At 39.4% G+C, this 20,426-nt stretch overlaps 1 protein-coding gene across 1 annotated transcript in view; it reads right to left on the bottom strand.

Annotated features, from left to right (window-relative positions):
* lsamp (limbic system associated membrane protein) overlaps nucleotides 1-20,426 on the bottom strand; it is a 208,495-nt gene that overhangs the window by 64,074 nt on the left and 123,995 nt on the right. The window contains exons 2-3 of the mRNA XM_028574484.1: nucleotides 13,795-13,939; nucleotides 13,214-13,301 (exon numbers count right to left, since the gene is read on the bottom strand). Of these exons, the coding sequence (XP_028430285.1) occupies nucleotides 13,214-13,301; nucleotides 13,795-13,939 (233 nt within the window). The remainder of the gene's footprint in view (nucleotides 1-13,213; nucleotides 13,302-13,794; nucleotides 13,940-20,426) is intronic.

Raw genomic sequence — 20,426 nt, 5'->3', positions numbered from 1 at the left:
TTCTGGGAAGGAGAGGCAATTTTCTGCCATGGATCCAAGAAGAGGAGCTTCAATTCACATATTGGCCTTTAAAATGCTAGTAATGGATGATATATTCAGTTCATAGCTTTATGGGAAGTTCTCTAGTAGGCTATTGTGTGCGGGGAAATGCATTTGCTCCACTGACAGACTTTAGTATTTATCTGGGGTCAGGTTTCACATTAGACAGTCAGTAGTTTAAAAATGGAAAGGGCAATTAAAACAAAAACAACCTCTGATTGATGAAACAATAAACTATGGTGAAATGTATTGAGCGCAACACTAGATTTGTCACTATACGCATACTGTAGCACTCCATGTCTAGCTTGAGTTTTTCCGGGATAAACAAATGACAGTTGAAGCATCCACAGCTGAAAGCAAAGCATATAACGACATACACTCCTTACAAACAAGCAAACTATAAGAGACCCCATTTTTGAGCACGCAGGAATAGGCCTGGCAAACGCGATTCCTTTTAAGGATTCGGGTTATTCTGAGTCGCTCACTAAACTGATCCGGGTTGTGCAAGTCACTTGAGTCAGTATTGCTAAATTGCCAAGGAAACTCAGTCCTATTCGCCACTTCATGCAGCTGCTCACAGGAGAGCCATTTAGTCTTGGGCAAAAAAGCATTTTGAGCCAGACTATTTATTTATTGTCTTAACTTAGTGTAGCCTACGCAATATATAGGCTTTCAATGTAACATAGAAACAGGAACGGAGAAATGCCCGCAGTGAATAAATTATTATTATTATTTTTTTAAATCAATTGACCTAATTTTGATATGCTACATCTATACACCAAACCTATAACCTATAAGCATGCTATTTCAGAAGTGAAATAATGGCTTTTGTTGTGGATTTGACTGACTCAAGGAGAAACTAAACTCGCTCGTCTGCTACAGATCCACTCATGACAACGAAGCCGGCTGATTTGCGCGACTCATGAGCAGTGGTGCAAAAAGTGGGTATGTGCTATATGTGGCGCATAGGGGCTCAGCACCATGGGGGCGCCAAAGCTATGGTAAAAATAAATTTAAAAAAAATAATTTATATAATTATATAATTCATATAAAAATATGTAGCGTCTGCTTCTTACAGTGCAGACGCTCTATTGCTTGCTCCTGCTTCTGCTTGCATATTTCTGCTGATAATCTTGCTTTTCCTCTGAGAGAAACTATGAGCAGCGGCTCTTGGATACTTATAAATCACTGGACTATACATTTTTTGTAGACATAGTAGGCTATTGTCATATTACCAATAGCTCAAGCCTGTCCTAAAGTGACTGTAGCTAAGGCTAATTAGCAGCAAGATGCCACCTTTCTCCATAGAGGACTACTACAAACTCCTTCAGAAGATTGCAGTTCTAGAAACCAAAATTTACCGGTTAGAAGTAAATATGGAAGTGAACGGATCATGTGGAAATGACACCACTTTACCAGTGACCCAAAACAATGGACAAAAGCATGCTAACACACGGCTAACTAGCACCAGCAAGACCACAAAGAAACAGGAGGGCTGTGGAACGGATAATAAATCAATAAGTGGCAGTCCTCCCTGGAACTCTTTTGGTGCAAAGCCTAAGAGTAAATCATTTTCCTGGGAAATGGGAGGACGACTAACGGGCAGGACACAGCGCCTTGAGATTTGTGATATGACCGGCTGGACTGCATTATCATCCAGGCAGAGCGCCTATTCAACCCCTGTACTTAGCAGGACACGGTCGTGGACAGCTGCAAAAGGGAAAATCAGCAACAAAATGCCTCCCCAACAACTGAGTGTGCAGGTGAAGAACAGATTTGCTCCTCTGCTGCAGGACCCTGGACATGACCTGGATTACGTCTCATCGTCACACAGCTGGGTAAAGACTGAGAGCAATTCTAAAAGTAAAAACCCAAACTCTGATTGTGGGTGACTCTGCTGTGAAAGATATAAAAAGCAGTAAAAACACCAAAATACTCTGTTTTCCCAAAGACATGGTGTCTGACTTGGCTCAAAGAATCCCAGATATCGTAGCAGCACACTAAACTGTGAAGAACATTATACTGCATATAGGGTCAAATGATGTTGTAAAGCAAAAGTCTGAAGTGCTGAATTGTGACTTTATGAATCTGCTGAACACAGTCAGCTCCCTAAACGCAAAGGTGTTTGTCAGTGGCCCTATACCGCCAGTCAGAGGAGGAGCTGAGAGTTTCGGCAGACTGTTGGCACTGAACAGATGGCTTTCAACTGCACGTACCAACAACCATTCTATGCAGTTCATTGACAATTTTAACATTTTCTGTGGCTGCAGACATCTTTTTAAAGCAGATGGACTATTTCTTAACAAGCCAGGAGTAAAGCTTTTCACCTGTAGCCTACTTTACTTTCTGCACCACACATCTGCTCCCTTGGCCAAGGACACGAGACAAGATAAACCAAAACAAGAGGAAGACACAACTAAGTGCGGCAGTGAGCCACCACAGCCCCCACCTGAGCAAAGATTTGACCATGGGAGACCAAAGACCGGAGATGAGAAATCTCAACCCCCCTTCTCACCCGTCCAACACTCCTCAAACCCCTTTGACAACCACGAAAGCTTTGAGGACCTCTTTAAGGATACGTCGCTCTCCCCTCTTTCCCCCATCCCCATGTTGGAGTTCACTGACCAGATGAAGCAGCTGGTAAATGCTGGAACCAAGTATGCCCCCCTTCCTTCTCCCATCGTAAAACGCCAGGCACCTCTGCCCCCTCAAGGACGGCAGTTAACTCCTTCTCCCCAAACTGATAAGGATGCTTGTGTGCAAAATGCAGTAAGCATTAACTGATATGGACCGGGTCCAGGCTGCATGCCTAGTAGCCAAGACAAGCCTGGGCCCTACGTATTAGATTCTTCCACAATTTATGTTGTGATAGGTAATAGAAAAAGAATGGTGAATAAGCACGTAACTGCAAACTTTGCAAATTTAGCATCCATTCCTCGTCAGCCACAGTCTGTCCCAAAAAATGAAAACGCACTAACACTAGCACTACTAAACGTTAGGTCTTTGGCAGGAAAATCATTTTTAATCATTAATTTAATGATTTTATTATCAACCACAATCTTGATTTTATGTTTTTAACTGAAACCTGGTTGGACCATAATAACAGTGCTGCTGTTCTCATTGAGTCATCCCCCCCTAACTTCAGTTTTATGAGTGAGAATAGAGTGAATAAGAAAGGAGGTGGAGTGGCCATTTTGTTTAATGACTCATTCCAATGTACGCAAATATCTTATGGAAATTTTGCTTCTTTTGAATATGTGGCTCTTCAGCTAAGATCCTCCCCTCAAGCTCTACTTCTAAATATCTACAGGCCACCTAAATACTGTGCAAACTTCTTTGGCGACTTTACTGAACTGTTGTCTATAATCTGTATTAACTTTGACCGTGTAATTATTGCTGGTGATTTCAACATTCATGTTGACAAACCCCAGGACCGAGGGACCAAAGAACTGTGTTGTGTTTTTGAGAGCTATGGACTGACTCAGCATGTGACACAGCCCACGCACAATAAGGTGCACACTCTGGACTTGATTATCTCCAAGGGTCTGAACATTTCCAAGGTTGTGGTGACTGATGTTGCTCTCTCTGATCATTCCTGTGTTTTCTTTAACGGCACTATCTCTCTGCCCAAAAGTGTTCAAACAAAGTTAATCAGAAAACGGTATATCACTGAAAACACCAGTGAATCATTCATTCAGCTTTTCTCCTCTACACCCACCCTCACTGGGGCCTCAGTCACTGAGCTTGTAGATAATTTCAACTGTAAAATTACGAATGTTATTGATGCTATTGCTCCCACTAAGGTCAAAGCTGTCTCTGGTAAGGAAAGATCTCCATGGAGAAATTTTATAGTTTCGAGAACAGAAAAAAGAGAGTGTCGAAAAGCTGAACGCAGTTGGCAAAAATCTAATCTCCAGGTCCAATATAACACTTAAAAAGAGAGACTTTGCATTTATAATATGGAAATAAGGAATACAAGGCGGTCTTTTTCTCTGACATTATTGCCAGAAACAATAATAATTCACGTGCTTTGTTTGCTATTGTTGATAGATTAACAAACCCTCCAGTACCAATAGCATCTGAACTGTTGTCTACCAAGGCTTGCAATGACTTTGCCTCCTTCTTCACAGACAAAATTCAGAAAATTAGACAAACATATCAAGTACAGGATATGTGTTGTCACAGTGTGCACGCAAAACAAATTCAAACATTACACAATTTCATACGATCAACCTTAAAAACCTGGAGGACATTATACAACATCTGAAAACCTTCTCCTGTTGCCTTGATATTCTACCAACGGGTGTTTTCAAAAATGTTTCGAATTGTTTGGCTTCTGATCTTCTACAGATTGTAAACACATCTCTGCTCTCAGGTATCTTCCCACAGGCCCTGAAAACTGCAGTCATCAAGCCACTCCTAAAAAAGAACAATCTAGACACGACACTAATGAGCAACTATAGGCCAATATCAAACCTTCCATTTTTAAGTAAAATTATAGAAAAAGTGGTTTTTCAACAACTCAACCTTTTCTTATCGCTAAACAACAGTTTTGATGCCTTCCAGTCAGGTTTTCGACCACACCACAGCACTGAGACGGCTCTTGTTAAAGTCTTTAATGACATCCACTTAAACACAGATAGTGGCAAAATTACAGTCTTAGTATTACTTGATCTCAGTGCTGCATTGGATACGGTAGACCATGACATATTGCTTGACCGATTGGAAAACTGGGTTGGTCTTTCTGGCTCAGTACTAAAGTGGTTTGAATCCTATTTAAAGAATAGGGACTACTTTGTGTCTATAGGTAATTATACATCTGAGCATACAAATATGACGTGCGGAGTTCCCCAAGGCTCAGTTCTGGGGCCTCTTCTGTTCAACATCTACATGCTTCCACTGGCTCAGATTATGGAAAACAACAAAATAAGTTACCATAGTTATGCGGATGACACACAAATTTACATAACCTTATCGCCAGGGAACTATAGCCCAATACAACAATTAAATATGTGCATTGAAAATATTAATGATTGGATGTGCCAGAACTTTCTTAAATTAAATGAAGAAAAAACCGGAGGTGGTTGTTTTTGGAGCAAAAGAGGAAAGATTGAAAGTCAGCGCTCAGCTTCAAACGACAATGTTAAAAACAACAGACAAAGCAAGAAATCTTGGTGTAGTCATGGACTCAGACCTAAATTTTAAAAGCGACATTAACATAATTAAAAAATCAGCCTATTATCACCTTAAAAAATATATCAAGGGTTAAAGGGCTTATGTCTCAGCAGGATCTGGAAAAACTTGTCCATGCTTTTATCTTCAGTAGACTTGACTACTGTAACGGTGTCTTTACAGGTCTCCCTAAAAAATCAATCAGACAGCTGCAGCTGATTCAGAACGCTGCTGCTCGAGTCCTCACTAAAACCAAGAAAGTGGATCACATCACTCCAGTACTGAAGTCTCTACACTGGCTTCCAGTGCCTCAAAGAATTGATTTCAAAATACTTTTACTGGTTTATAAATCACTAAACGGTTTAGGGCCAAAATACATTTCTGATCTGCTACTACATTATGACCCACCTAGACCTCTCAGGTCGTCTGGGACAGGTCTACTTGTTGTCCCCAGAGTCAGAACTAAACAGGGGGAAGCAGCGTTCAGTTTTTATGCTCCACATATTTGAAACAAACTCCCAGAAACCTGTAGGTCCGCTGCAACTCTCAGTTCTTTTAAATCTAATCTAAAGACCTATCTTTTTGATGTTGCTTTTCTTTAAATAATCTATTTTATTAACTTTAATTTCTTATACTGCACTGTAACTTTTATTCTTGACTGCACTATCAATTTTATTCTTGTCTTTTAATGTTATTATTGTTTTTTAATTGTTTTCTAACTGCTCTTTAATGTTTTATGTAAAGCACTTTGAATTGCCCTGTTGCTGAAATGTGCTATACAAATAAGGCTGCCTTGCCTTGCCTATGTAGCTGCTTTTGTGCATTTCTAAATCATTTCTGCATTTCCTCTATGTTATTATATAACATTGTAGAAGACTATCTCATAAGATTATATCATAGAATTTTGACATACTGTAGAAGAGGGGGGGGGGGGGCGCTCCCTACTATGGCCACGCCAAGACCCCGGGCTATTGAAGGGCAGGTCTTGGCGTGGCCATAGTAGGATAGGTAATATCGCGAGCGGGGTGCACTGTGAGCGCTGAGCGAGCAGGTACAGCAAGGGGGTAAGCTTCGCTTCAGAACTCGAGCCATCTATGGCGCCATTTTGTTGCTAACTGGCCATCACCTCCTACCAAGTGACTTACTGTCGCATAGTAGAGGAATTACCGTATAGTACAGGAGAAGCTCGCAGGCAGTTTCGACTTATATGAGCTGTTTAGGTTTAATTACTAATGTTAACTAGCATGTTAGTTAGCAATAATTAGCCTGTGCCCATGTTATCTCCTTACATCCACCTACACTCTCCGTATCTGTAAGATTGGGAATGATTGAGATTTCTCTTGGCACAGGTACCAGAAGACTTCCAACTTTCAGACACGTTGCTCACGTCACATTCTCTCAGTTGGAGGCTGCGCAGTAAAGCTGGCCATCACCGGAAAAGTGCTTCTAATAGCCTTCACTGGTCTCCGTCCAGAGCAACGGGGTCTATTGGTCCATTATATACTGTCTATGAGGTACAGTAGTGAGTTGTCGTCTATGGAAAAAGATGGATAAAGTAAAAAAGCTGTTGGTGGCTAAAAATAGAAAAAGAAAGAGGGAAAGGAGATAGCATGTCAGTGGATGTAACAGCAGTTAAATAAGTGGATGGTGAAAGGCAACAGGTAATATTTAAAGTGTGACATCTGTGCTTGGAGGCTTGCAAATATTTATGTTAACAGACTAGCTAGCGTTTGCTAACACTGGGAATGTAGCAGCCAAATGGGGGTTCACGGCTAGCTTAGAATATGCAAAAGCGAGGTTGATGAGCTGAAAACTGGTAAATATAAGGTAGCATGTACAATAAATGACAAGAATCTAGAAAACATAACTAATGCAATAACTCTGGTTTACCATGGAATCATTAATAGATTTTGTTTTACCATTAGCTGTCAGAAATATACAGGCTATAGTTACATCTGTTGAGTGACATGGAAGCTGTAATTACAGGGTCACATCTCTCTCTCTCTCTCTTTAAAGGTTTTTGCTAAGTGGCTCTCCATATTTTTACTTTTTAAATCCAAAATGTGAATGTAATTTCAACAGCAGCACAACCTTACTGCATAATAGTTGTCTTATATGATGCCATCACTAGGCTGATTTAAAAATTGAATTTAGGCTGCTATATTTAACAGTGAGTTCATTTCATTCAGGTGTGATGATGGTGGCTCAGGAAAGACAGGGAACGGCAACATGTAGGTCTAACATTAGGTGGAAGCATAGGGGGAGCCACTTGATACCAACTGATTAATTTTCTTAATATTATTAATATGGAAAAACTCATGGAAAATCTAGTACCTAATGTTTGTTTGACAATATGTCTTAGTGGAGAAGAACACAGGCAAGGAGTGAATGAGACAAACATGAGGTTGGCGATGGCATCAAGTAGAGATGAGACCAGTGATGACATCAGGTAGGAGTTCTATTAGTTAGAAACACAACACTAAATGTCCAGTATGGTTTGAAGTTCTGTTGACCAAAGTATTCACTGTATCCTTTTTGGGCAAAAAAATAGTGCACACAGATTTATGGAGCTAAATCGGGGCCAAATGTTTTGTTCATTTGAAAAAAATATATATAGTTGAAAAAATAAAAGCTTGAAATTGAAAATTTAAGTTTTGGTCAAAACTTGGAAAAAATAAAACCATGTATTCAAACATAAAATAAGTGTACCAATTTTTCTTTCAGTTTGAATAAAATATAGATTAAATTCTGGAATTATTTTGAATAAATTATAAATTTTCATTTTTCACTTTAATATTTGTTTTCAGTTCCACATTTCATGTTTTCAGATTCAAAACTTATTTTTTTACGCCTTCAAATCTTTTTTTTTTTTTCGGTTTCAAATCTTTTTTTTTTTCGTTTTCAGATCTGTTTTTCACTTTCAGATAATTTTTTTTTCGGTTTCAGACTTTTGGCCCTCATTTTGCGTGGGGGGCGTGGCTTCAACTCAGAGGGGCGTGGTATTATGAGTGACAGCCTAACAACGAAGGCAGAAGACTCCTCTGTCATGTTGACTTCAGGAAATGGTGTTACTGTGAGAACTATGACTGAATGCTTTCTATCCACTATATACATGTGATGTTTACTTAATAAACTGATGCAAGTGACAAAGTTCCATTTAAAAAATTGTATTGGACAACACATGGTACCAATTACACTATAAGAGCAATAAACTGATTGTGCAGTTCGGCAGGAACAATGACTTCTCCCACTTCCATGTATGACATTGAATGTAGCACCACAGTATTCACTCGGCAGTCAGCATAGCGTCCGCTCCGCCAAGGCAACCTGCTGGCGCAGCCCACAGGTAAGACATGTGAAAGATATTAGCCTTTTTGAATAGTTACTTTGGGACATTATCCCCGCAGTGGCATTTTTTTTGTCATTAACACAAAGGGAAAATAGGTGGACAGCTGGAAATGAAGCATCGCTAGCACAAAAGTTAGCATTAACTAACGTTAGCTTCACACTAGCTGGTGTTTTTACACCAATTTTAGTGTCCAGCTCAAGTTTTTTGACTTTAACGTGTAGTGGTCTTTGTTAACCTCTGTTTGTCAGAATGACCATAACTCGACAGTGGCTGCCTGCAGCCGTACAGCCTTATACATGTAAAACATTATAGATAACTAACATTGCTAGTGTTACCTTTTCATGGTTAGTTTAAACAACATAACTTGTCCTGGTCCGCTTTGTTAATCAATCAATCAATCAAAGCTTTTATTACGGACACACACGGTCCAGAAAACAGACAGTAAGACATACAAATACAAAAAGACAAGTTAGTGTATTCTGATACTTAAGTTAGGCTGTGGTAGAAGCCTTCAAAGTTTGCCCACTTGGCATATTTTGTAAGGCATAACTGTCATGCTGTTACATGTAACGTTATAGTGTAAAACGTAATTTATCAGGCCAGAGCATTAATGTAAAGTCATATTTGTCTACTCTATAAAAGGAGACCTTCTTCACTGCAGCCAGTGTCAAGTTATGGTCATTCTGACAAACCGAGGTTAACAAAGATCAATACACGTTAAAGTAAAAAAAACTTGAGCTGGACACTGAAATTAGTGTAAAAACACCAGCTAGTGTGAAGCTAACGTTAGTTAATGCTAACTTTAGTGCTAGCGATGCTTGATTGCCAGCTTTGTCCAGCTGTCCACCTATTTTCCTTTTATGTGTTAATCACAAAAAAAATGCCACTGAGGGGATAACGTCGCAAAGTATCTATTCAAAAATGCTAATATCTTTCACATGTCCTACCTGTGGGCTGGTGCCAGTGAATACTGTGGTGCTATAAGTCATACATGGAAGTGGGAGAAGTCATTGTTCCTGCTGAACTGCACAATCTGGCACAGTTTATTGCTCTTATAATGTAATTGGTACCATTTGTTGTCCAAAACATTTTTTTAAATGGAACTTTGTCACTGGCATCAGTTTAAGTAAAAATCACATGTATATAGTGGATAGAAAGCATTCAGTCATAGTTCTCACAGTAACACCATTTCCTGAAGTCAACATGACAGAGGAGTCTTCTGCCTTCTTTGATAGGCTGTCACTCATAATGCCACGCCCCTCTGAGTTGAAGCCACGCCCCCACGCCAAATCAGGGCCAAAAGTCTCAAACAAAAAAAAAAATATCTGAAAGTGAAAAACAGATTTGAAGCGTAAAAAAAAAAAAGATTTGAAGCCGTAAAAAAAATAACTTTTGAATCTGAAAACATGAAATGTGGAACTGAAAACAAATATAAAAGTGAAAAATGAAAATTTATAATTTATTCAAAATAATTCCAGAATTGAATCTATATTTTATTCAAACTGAAAGAAAAATTGGTACACTTATTTTTAGTTCAAATACATGGTTTTATTTTTTTCCAAGTTTTGACCAAAACTTAAATTTTCAATTTCAAGCTTTATTTTTTCAACTATATATATTTTTTTCGAATGAACAAAACATTTGGCCCCGATTTAGCTCCATACAGATTGACATGGGGAGGCATGAGTCATGCGCTCCCATGGTCTACCGAGCTTGCAATTTTTCGGAGTGTCTGCTCGACCTAATTGCATTTTAATATACTACATTTATACACCAAACCCACAGTAGGCCTAGGCTACGTGCAGAACATTGTATGCTATTTCAGAAGTGAAAGAATGGCTTTTGTTGTGGATTTGCTTTTCACCCTGACTTGAGGAGAGACTTCACTCGCTCTACAGATCCACTCATGACAACGTAGCCGGCTGAGTCATGATGACTCATGAGTATTAGACTCATGAGTCACATGGTCTGCGATCTTGCAATGTTTCCGGCTCTGAGTCTGCGGGTCGGAAAGTTCATATAACCTGTCTCGGAGTGTCTCTGCTCACTCAGTCACTTGAGTTGACTTGTGGAGTTGTGGTTGCCTACGAAATTGTAAGTTATAAATCTTTTGGCAGCTAAGATGGCTAGGTCTAGTAGCTAATGTTGCAAGAGGTTTGTGTGATGCGCTGTTATCATTTTAGATTGAATTGTAGTAGGACTCAACTGATCCGAGTTAATGATACTAGAGACTTGCGACTCATGAGTTAAAGACACGGGTGAAAGATCCGAGTGAGTCACGACTCAAACAGGTTTACTCAGGCATTGCACATTGTGTCTTTCAGGCAGCCTGTTTCTGACAGGTTAAGAAATATGTCTGGGAAACAAGACTATAGAGATGTGGCAATGGCATTTGATGGATAATGAACTCTTTTTTGTTTGGCCTTGATGCACAGCTCATTGTTTTTACTGCTCTTATTCTTTCAATGTCCCGACTCCTGAGATCTTACTAGCAATTCAGAAATGTTACACAGGTTTAAAGAACTAAAAGAGCCAGGTATTCTGACAGTTTCAAAATAAATAAATAAACAGTCAAAAGACTGCGGTTGCTGTAATATGGAGAATAATATGTTTATGGGTTTTATTGAGGTTGCTTCTGCCAAGATTATTTGTTGGCAATTTTTCTCTTCTTTAAGAGTGTATAGTTAATAGACAGGACAGAGTAGGGACAGTGAAATGACATGCAACAGATTAAAGGATATTCTAAGCCACAAAGTTACAGTAATACATGTTTTACACAAAAAGGTTATAGTGCACTGAAAAATATGCTTGTGCTTTGCTTAGCTAAGCATAAAAACTGGAAGACTGGAAACAGCCTGGCCCGGTCCAGAGTTAACAAAATCCACCTACCAGCAAATCTAAAGATCTCTACATGTTATACCTTGTTTGTTTAAACGGTATAAAAACCAAAGTGTAAAAATGTCAGGTTGTGGTTGTGCTAAACTAAGCTAAGCTTAGCTAAACAAGCGGTTGGTTTCAGATAGATATTTTCCGTACAGACATGAGAGTGGTATCAATCTTCTGATCTAACTCTCGGCAAGAATATGAATAAGCATATTCCAAAGATGTCAAAATGATTGTACATGGTAGCACTCAAGTAAGATAAGGCAAATGTAACCCTTTACTCATGCATTACATGAGCTATAAAAAGGCACAATAAAAAAAGAGGATATAAAAGACACACAAGGCAATATGAAAAGACACAAATACAAACAGGATTTTAAAAGGATACATTAAAAGAACAATAAAAAAAAATACTTAAAAGAGTAGAAAACCAAACTTTTTTTAAACCCGTTCAGATCCCCCGATCATTCCAATAGGGGACTAAATAAGGAAATACTGTTTAAATCTAGTCTGACTGTTCTGATTTGACTATCTCAGGATACAATTAGCTTATAATGCATTCTTTAGATAATGTACACAGAATATTCAATTCAGGACTGACCCCTGGACTGACCCCTTGTTTTATTATTATCAATAATTCTGTTAGAATAATACAAAATATTTACAATATGCAATGTGTATTAAAGCATCACTTTCTTCATTCATATGAATTAACTATTCATGAAAAATAAACAAACAATGTTTGTTTTTGTTGAAAAAAGATCTTTTAATTTATTTCTACTATTGATGGTTTCTTGCACTCAGATTCTCCGTCCATTGGAGTGGACAGAAAAAATTAGTTTCAATAATTTTAGTTTGGCACCAAAAAAAACAATTATTTCTGTTTTCTGTTTTAACTTTGCCTTTATTTTAAAACTTGAGGAAATTGTCGCAGTTTCAATCACTGATTTGTTCAGCACACCATAGCTGCATGGTAATACCTCTATGTAAATGTGTTTGTCGTCCACATAATTATGGTATGATACTTTACTTTTGTGGTAGTGCTTCTTTAAGAAATAGTTCTGGGATGACAGCAGTTTTTACTTCACAAGATGCAGAAGGATGAAAAAACAGCTCAAAACTGAGCATGACTGTGCTGTGTACCCTCTCAGGTACAACAATTTAATAATGTTATAGCATAGCTTTCCCCTCCATCTTACAGATCTACAACCTTAAAACCCAAAAGATAACTTTTGAAAGGCATTCTGGCAAAAAAAAAAAAAAAAAAAAAAAAAGATCCACCCTCCAGGCCTTGGATGAAATCCCGCAGCACCTTCTCTCTCTCGCTCTCAACTTTACTGTCTCCATTCATGAGAAATACTTTCCTATTTTTTGAAAGAGAAAGCTACTGCTCAAGGCTTTTCAAGTGCACTTAAGATTCATTTGAGCTGTAACAAGAAATTTGGTTGCTGGAGGCGGATGTTTGTGACATATAGCTTTTTCCCCACCTGACAATACATATTCATATATTTTCCTTGCAGACACCTTAGAGGGACATATTTTAACATTCAATAATAGAGCCGTGGTGACGCTGATGTAAGTTGCTTGTGTGCTGTTGGACAACGATGCCTCTGACTCTCGGGACATTTGAAATATATGTTAAAATGTGTTAGAGCTTCTGTTTAGCATATAATGTGTTTTATTGACCCAATTTCCAAGTTTGTATTTTTCCAGCTGGCATGGATAGGTAACTTGTTATATGATGCTGGTGTTTTTCTCAGTGCCACTTACCTTGTACAATCAAGTAGACCTGTGAGGTCTTGGGCTGCTGCTTAGTCTGTATGGAGCAGGTGTACGAACCCTCGTCATACACATCCACCTACACACAATGAAATAGAATATTGTTAAGTTATTGTTCATTAGTTTGAATGTATTTTATCACAATGTTACTTGCAGAGCAGTATGTCTTTCTTCATGTTACTTTGTTACCTTTTTTCAGATCAAGTGCTTTATCATTTACATTTTGGTTATTATACTTCTCCAAGAAATTATCCAAATACATATTTGTAATTTTTAAATACACTGTAAAACATCATGCAGGAAGTTAGTGGAATCAGAACAAGTCCAGTATTCTGCATAATAAATGGATAAATGAATGGATAAATATCTAAACAACACAGCTCTGGCTCTTAAAAAGTCTTAAAAAGTTTATTAAGCTCATTCTTCATGTTTTCTGAATCGAATCCTTAAACCCAAAAACAAATCTGTTCTCTCCCATCTCTAAATGCAACTGTCATCCAATCCCAGTCCATGATTAATCACATTTTAATAAACAGTCCAGTCCAGTTTCGTAGTTTCTAGGTCAGTATTACCTTTTGTATGCGCAGGCTGTACTCCAGCTGTCCTTTAGTGACCAGGTCTACTCTGGGGTCCAGGGACCACTTGTCCTGGCCAGCAAAGATGATGTTGGATCGATTGAGCCAGGCCACCTTGGACACTTTGTCATCCACATAACACCTGAAGGCACAACAAGAACGAGTGAGGTGAAGAGAAGGAAATAGAAATAAAAGGCTGGTTTTCAGATAAGGGGATACAGTATGAGAAGAAAAGAAAGGTAATTTACCGTCTTTCATTTCATAATATGTAATCTTATCAGGAGAAAGGAAATGTGGAGTTTTATAGATAGGAAACAAATAAATAACAGCGTAGGTGAGCTGTATGAAACTCAGAGGCGTTTTTAGTAAGGGTTTAAAGGTAGAATAATTTCTTCAAAACAATGGGCCAAGGTGGGTATATTGAAACACAGTTCAGCAGTGTTGTGTTTGATACTGCTGACCAGCAAGGGTAATCCGGAGTTAGTTAAGCTAATCGGACAACTCAGCACTGATCTTCTCCTGAGGTCTTGAAAGGAAAGCTAAAGTTGAGTGGTATTTCCCATCCTTAAGCCATCCCTCACACACTCTCTTCCTTCCACTCATTGTCTCTCTTTACCCTTGTCTCTCCTTCTCTTTTGAATCCACTCCTCTTCGTCTCTCTGATAAATACATCTCCTTTAACAGTGAGCCTATTCCTGTGGATGAGAAAAAGGACACCGGTATCCTCTTGTTTACTCCTTGTTGCACGCTGACAGAACATTACGCCAAGTAAGCTCGAGCTAAGACATCTCGCACGGGAGGAACGGGAGCCAAGCGTCTGCCTAATGAATAAATGTAAATGTGAGAAGACGTCAGAATCAATGAGAATGGATATCAGCCGTAATGCATGCCGACAGCGGATGCGCCTCACATGCAAATTTGGGCGACTCCCCGAGCCTTGGTTGTGCACACTGCTTTGGAATGTGTTGGGCTACAAGAGACTAGATTAGCGAGGCAGTGGAGTGAAGCTGTCTTTGGCAGATGACCCCAGGTGATGCTCAAAAGTGGTGGTGCAGTCACCCCAGCCTGTTACCCAGTGGGAGCTGGATGTCAGATTTGTTGAAGGCTTGTACTCGCAGCTTGAATCCCTGTTGATGTTCCTTCCCTTTGTGCGGAGCCCAGATAACTCACTGTATTTATTGACTTGCTTTGACATCTACCCTCTACTTTTCTCACTCTGAAGTGAACAGGTTTATCCAATTTCTTTTCAAATATCTTCAGTGCTCTTTTTGATAGACTTTATAGTCAAAAGCATCCGAAAATAATCAAGACACATTTTTTCTATAGTGATGGAGAGCTAATATAAACAAAACTGAAAAACTTTAAAAGCATAGATTCTGTGCAAGGGCAACATCTGGAGTACTGCTCTGAAAGGGAGCCTAACTCACATCATTTAAATCAGTAATATATAGATAGTTCTCAGCTTTACCCTCTGCAAAAAGTCCATGAAGGACGGCCCCCTGGTTCCTGACTCATGCAAGTTTGTTCAAAACCGGAGACCTTTACTTTATATTGTAGTCAAAACCTTCGCGCTTTCGAAGATACAAAAAAACATAATTTAGAATTCAATGGAAATGCATACAAAACATCAAAACATGTCACTGAAAAGAATTGTGAAATTCTGTGCTGTAGCTCCATTGTAATGCTGATTCAGCCAGATGCAGAAAATACTATATACAGTACAGTCTGTGACACTGTCGTGCAGTGTGGGAGAAGAGAGGTCGACAGCACATCAGCTACTGAGACAGGGCATGCCTGTCTTTGTTCAACACCTGTTCATTTATGCAATTATATAAAATCAACGGTATAGAATTGCTGATATACTTTCTTGTGTAAAGATGTTTCCTTTAAATTGGTATTTGCACATTTGCTTTATCGTAAAAGCAATCTAATACACACAATGTAATAATATTGCCGGATTATTTGTGATTATCAATGTAGGATACCTTTTTTAAATGAGATTTATAAAAAAAGAAGTTGCTTTCTACTTTTTTATGTTTGTAAAGGTAGTAATGCAATGACAGTGTGATAATTCAAAGTGGCAATGCCCTAAATGAGTGAAACACGGTTGAACTGATTTTAAGTGTTTGCAGTGAAGCAAAACACTGCCCTGGCTAACTGAATGTCTGCATTTTGTTTGTTTTCACTGAGCTTGCTTCCTCTCTTCTCTTATTACCACTTGTCTTCTAGCGTGAAGTAAACGGCAGAAGGTGAAAAAACCAAAGCAGGAAAGTGAAAGACAGAAAGAGGAGACGTGAACAGAATCCTGACACCAGTGTCCTTCAGTTTCCTTTAGTCTCTTTTAAAAACGTGTAATCTTGTATGCACTGTGTAAGACAACTGTACTGCACAGACATTTCATAGAGTTTAGGATTGAACTACAGACGTGCAACACATATGTTTAATAAACAATAAATCTTTGCAATGTATGTAATTTAATAGTTCAATGAATTTAGCCTATAATCTACAGATTTGTCATTATAAGTGTGTGATTCTGGTCACCCTGTCATAAGTTCATTTTGGAAAACTACACTAATTCACCAGCATACTTGCTGACACTTTTTATTACTATTTACAGACTGAACAGAGGCTATTGTCCAACAAAAGACTGGTGTGGCAAGCTCTTACTTCCTGCTACTGTATTTGGAGGGCAAATGCAGCCTAACACATTCCAGAGACTGCAAAATTGTTACTCAGCGAATTGTAATGAGATTCATCATGCAATTAATATGTTAATTTTACAGACTTTAAACTCCTCAAGTTGATTTGAGATAAAAATCTAATTTGTGTGGAAAATTGATAATTAAAAGGAGCGGCCATTGTAATAGAATTCAGCACAGGGAAATAGAAAAAATAAACCAAACTTTCTAAAAAATATGGCAATAAAGTTGAAGAAGATTATACGTACAAATGACATTTTCCACAGCTGGTCATTAACAGATTGCATACTTTTATTTACGCACATCAAAACATTTTTTTAAAATTTTTGGTATGCATAGTTTTAATCTGTCAACCGATAAAAATTCATAAGCACAGAAACCTTGTACACCGACTTTGATGTGTTTTATATAACGCTATTCTCAAACGGGGCTAATGAATGAATGACATTAGCAAAAAGCTATTGTTACAAGAGCACAATCTTTTAGTTTGTTAATAAAAAAAACTCTCCTACAGTTTACTTTAAAGATAATATCAAAACAGCTTTCTATGATTTCCAACTGTCCTGTGGCAGCTGTCAAGATCCCTGGGCAAACATCAGTTTCCAGGTCATGGAGGAAGGAGGACAAATAGTGAAATAAAAGAGGAAGTGTAGTATAGCCTGATGCATTCAATTAAAACCTCTGTGCAAGTGAGATAAGCTGTCCTAGTTGTGAATTGCACTTATACTGTGAGTGTGGCTCCTCCAAAGCATCATGCAAACTCTTGGCTAAATACAGGTGACTGGGACTATTAATCATCCAAATGTTCCTAATTGTATTACCTCCTTTCAGTTAGCGGTCACCATATGCTGCTCCATATGGGTCAAAGAAATAGATAAGTAAATACACAACACATGGTACTGTACATGCCACCACACTCAGACTTCAATCAGAGACACATTCTGTTGCTCCTTTGCCTTATCTCTTTCCATCTCATTTCTTCGCACCTCTGCCTCACCACTCCTTCACTTCTCTTCCTATTGCTATCCTTGTTTTCTCACCCTGTCAGCTTCTCTTCCTGATTATCTTTGCTTCTCTCTGTAAGTTACATCCACCCTCTCATCTCTCCATCAACACTCTTGGGTAGAAGTGGACATCATGAAATAGAAATCAAAGGAACTATTCATTGATCTGCACTTCAGATCAGGTTCCTCTGCTACCTCTTGCCTTATGCTTTGTCTGTCTTCCCTCGAACTGCTCAAACCTCCAGAGAGTCCTGACAACCCTCGTTGCTCTGCATAGCATGCTCAGTACTAGCTAGTTCCTGTTCTCACTAATGAGCAACTGCCTGGGAAGCAGAGAACTTCCTATCATTTGTCAGAGCAGTTGTCTGCCTGTAGCTGTCGCTTCCTTCTAGCAGAGTAGTTGTCAAGGTGTGTCTAGGCAGGGCCGAGGTTCTCGGGCTGTGCTGGGGCTCTGCTGGACCAGAATGAGAAATAAGAGCTCGGTTGTCCCTGGCTGGCCTGATCTGAGGCATATCCAACAAGTCGCTTGCAGGGAACTCGATTTGATTGGAATAGCAAGCTACGGTTGGACGATTTGTAATGAAAATCCATCCCATTAACTGGCTGCAGCCCTCACAATGATGCAGTATCTCAACTGTGTTACTTAGCGATTGAGACTTTATTAATTTGAATATTTGTTGGTTTTTCTCCATGTTCGCAATACTCTGCAGAATCCTCTCCCAGCCCATAATCCTCTACAGACTACATAGTCTCCGCTAACATAAAAAAGCTTGTAAATGCTAGCAAATATTTGCTGATGCTTTAACAAAAAGCCTTGTTAAATGCACCTTTTTTTACTGGGTTTTACAAAGTGCCGTTGTTGTTTATCAGTCCCTTCAGAGACCAGGGGCTTGGTTTACACGGGGTCTGCTTGTGATGGATGCCTCGGTTGCTGTCCTGTGCTGTGTTACCATGAGCTTTGTTGATGGATGCTATGCTGTGCTATATTATACTCTATTTTTGCCCCGCTGTGCAGTGCCAATATGGACTGGCCAATAGGCTAGGGCTGACAGGGGACTGTGTGGGCTGACAGATGCCTGGGCCAGAGCTGCTGAGCTGGGCTTGTGTTGACAGGAGGGCTGGGCTAGATGGATCCCTGCTCTAGGGCTAGCCGTGGGGGAGGACCAAAGAGCAAGCTGAAGCCAGGGAGTGAAACTGTAATGAGAGGAACGATGTGCCAAGACTGACAGATAGCTCCACCACCCGCTATCCCCATCAATACCCAGTTCTCCTCATTTCACCTCGTTTTTTTTCTCCTTTTTTGCCTCTCTGACACCTCTCACCCCTTAACAAAACACCTTTTCCCCTCCATTTCCTCCTTGTAGTGCTTCTGTCTTGTTCTGCCCTCCACCCACTTCAACCTTATGTACCTCCATCTCTTTCCCCATTTTTTCTCCCTCTTCTCCTTATCTTTACTGGGCAACATGTATCACTGTTCACATTTGTATGCGTTTCAGTGTGCCGAACATAGGACAGCCGAGACACATCACTGTTTAGAAGGGGTGGGAATCACCAGAGGCCTCACGATACGATATCATCCCGATACTTATGTCACGATACAACATTATTGCGATTTTAAACATATTGCAATATTCTGCGATATATTGCAATTTATTACCAACTTGAAATTTTTCCCAATTTCAAATGATGTCCCCAAAAGGAAACTTTGTCAACATCTGTTTTAGCTCAAAAGATTGTTGTTCATCTCACTTCAATTTTACTGCTGCAAAATGGGATTGTCAAGCAGACAAACTGACCAACACATATATAGTAAAAGATCGATACTTGCCACGGAAAATATCGCGATACTATGCTGTATTGATTTTTTCCCCCACCACTACTGTTTAGACCTATCATTCGTCTCTAGCTGAGCACTTGTATTCAGATTTTGTTACTGCCTACATTCCTTCTGCTAGAAGGTCAAAGGGCCCTGTGTACAGTTAATACGTCCACACTCGCCAGTCATGTTAGCAGTTATGTCGGTACAAACGGAGATATCGCTGTCAACAGAATTCAACACATCTCCTTCAACAGGGCAAACGCAACACTTCGTCCAACTCGTATTCTAAAATGGGAAAGTTAAAGCGCGTTGGCGTGCTGTCACCAAAAAAACACCACGTCCCACCATTGGTGACTTTTTTGTTCTCTTACGTCCTAGTCGGGGAGGCATTAGGACGCATTAGCGTTTACACCACAAAAAAATATGTGGTCAGATCACAATGCCTTTTGGTGGTCATTTACACTTGATGTATGTAGTGATTTCCACTTGTGATCCATTGCCCAAGACACATTTTCAAGCAAGTGTAAATAGGGACTTAGGCGTATCTGTTTGCATGCATGTGTTACTGCATATTTCTGTGTGTGTTGCAGCAAATAGCCTACCAGCCATACAGAGAGAATCTGAAATATTCTCTCTGAACGAGTCAAACAAATTCTTTTAGCCATCAACAAATATTAAAGGCGAGATTGGCACACTGGCTGTTTGATCAAAATCTGCCTTACTTCAGCCTGGTGGGCAAGAGTCGCTGACGCTAGCCAGTAAGTTATTTGTCTTTGTTGTCTATACAAGACAGGGGGCACAACAGACAGTGGGAGGGAGACGGAGATATTGCCAGCCGGTCAGACAGCCAGAGGAAGAAAAGACGCGCTGCAGAAAAAAATGACACCAAGAAAAGAGAGAGAAAGAAATGTAAGCTATAAAAGCAAAGCTAAAGCTGCATACCAAATCAAAGTCAGGTCATTCCTTTATAGCCCTCAAAGCAGTATCTTGCTCTAGATATTCTTTGCACAGCAGGTTAAATGTATTTCCAGGGTCTAGGTTTATCCCCTAACAAAACAAAGCACTTATTGAAATGACTGGTGCAACGTTGTCTTGCCATATAGTTCG

Source organism: Perca flavescens, chromosome 3 (assembly GCF_004354835.1).
Source record: "Perca flavescens isolate YP-PL-M2 chromosome 3, PFLA_1.0, whole genome shotgun sequence".
NCBI classification, from domain to species: domain Eukaryota; kingdom Metazoa; phylum Chordata; class Actinopteri; order Perciformes; family Percidae; genus Perca; species Perca flavescens.
Note: the sequence above shows the minus strand (reverse complement) of the source record. Positions and strands in the feature narration are given on the sequence as shown.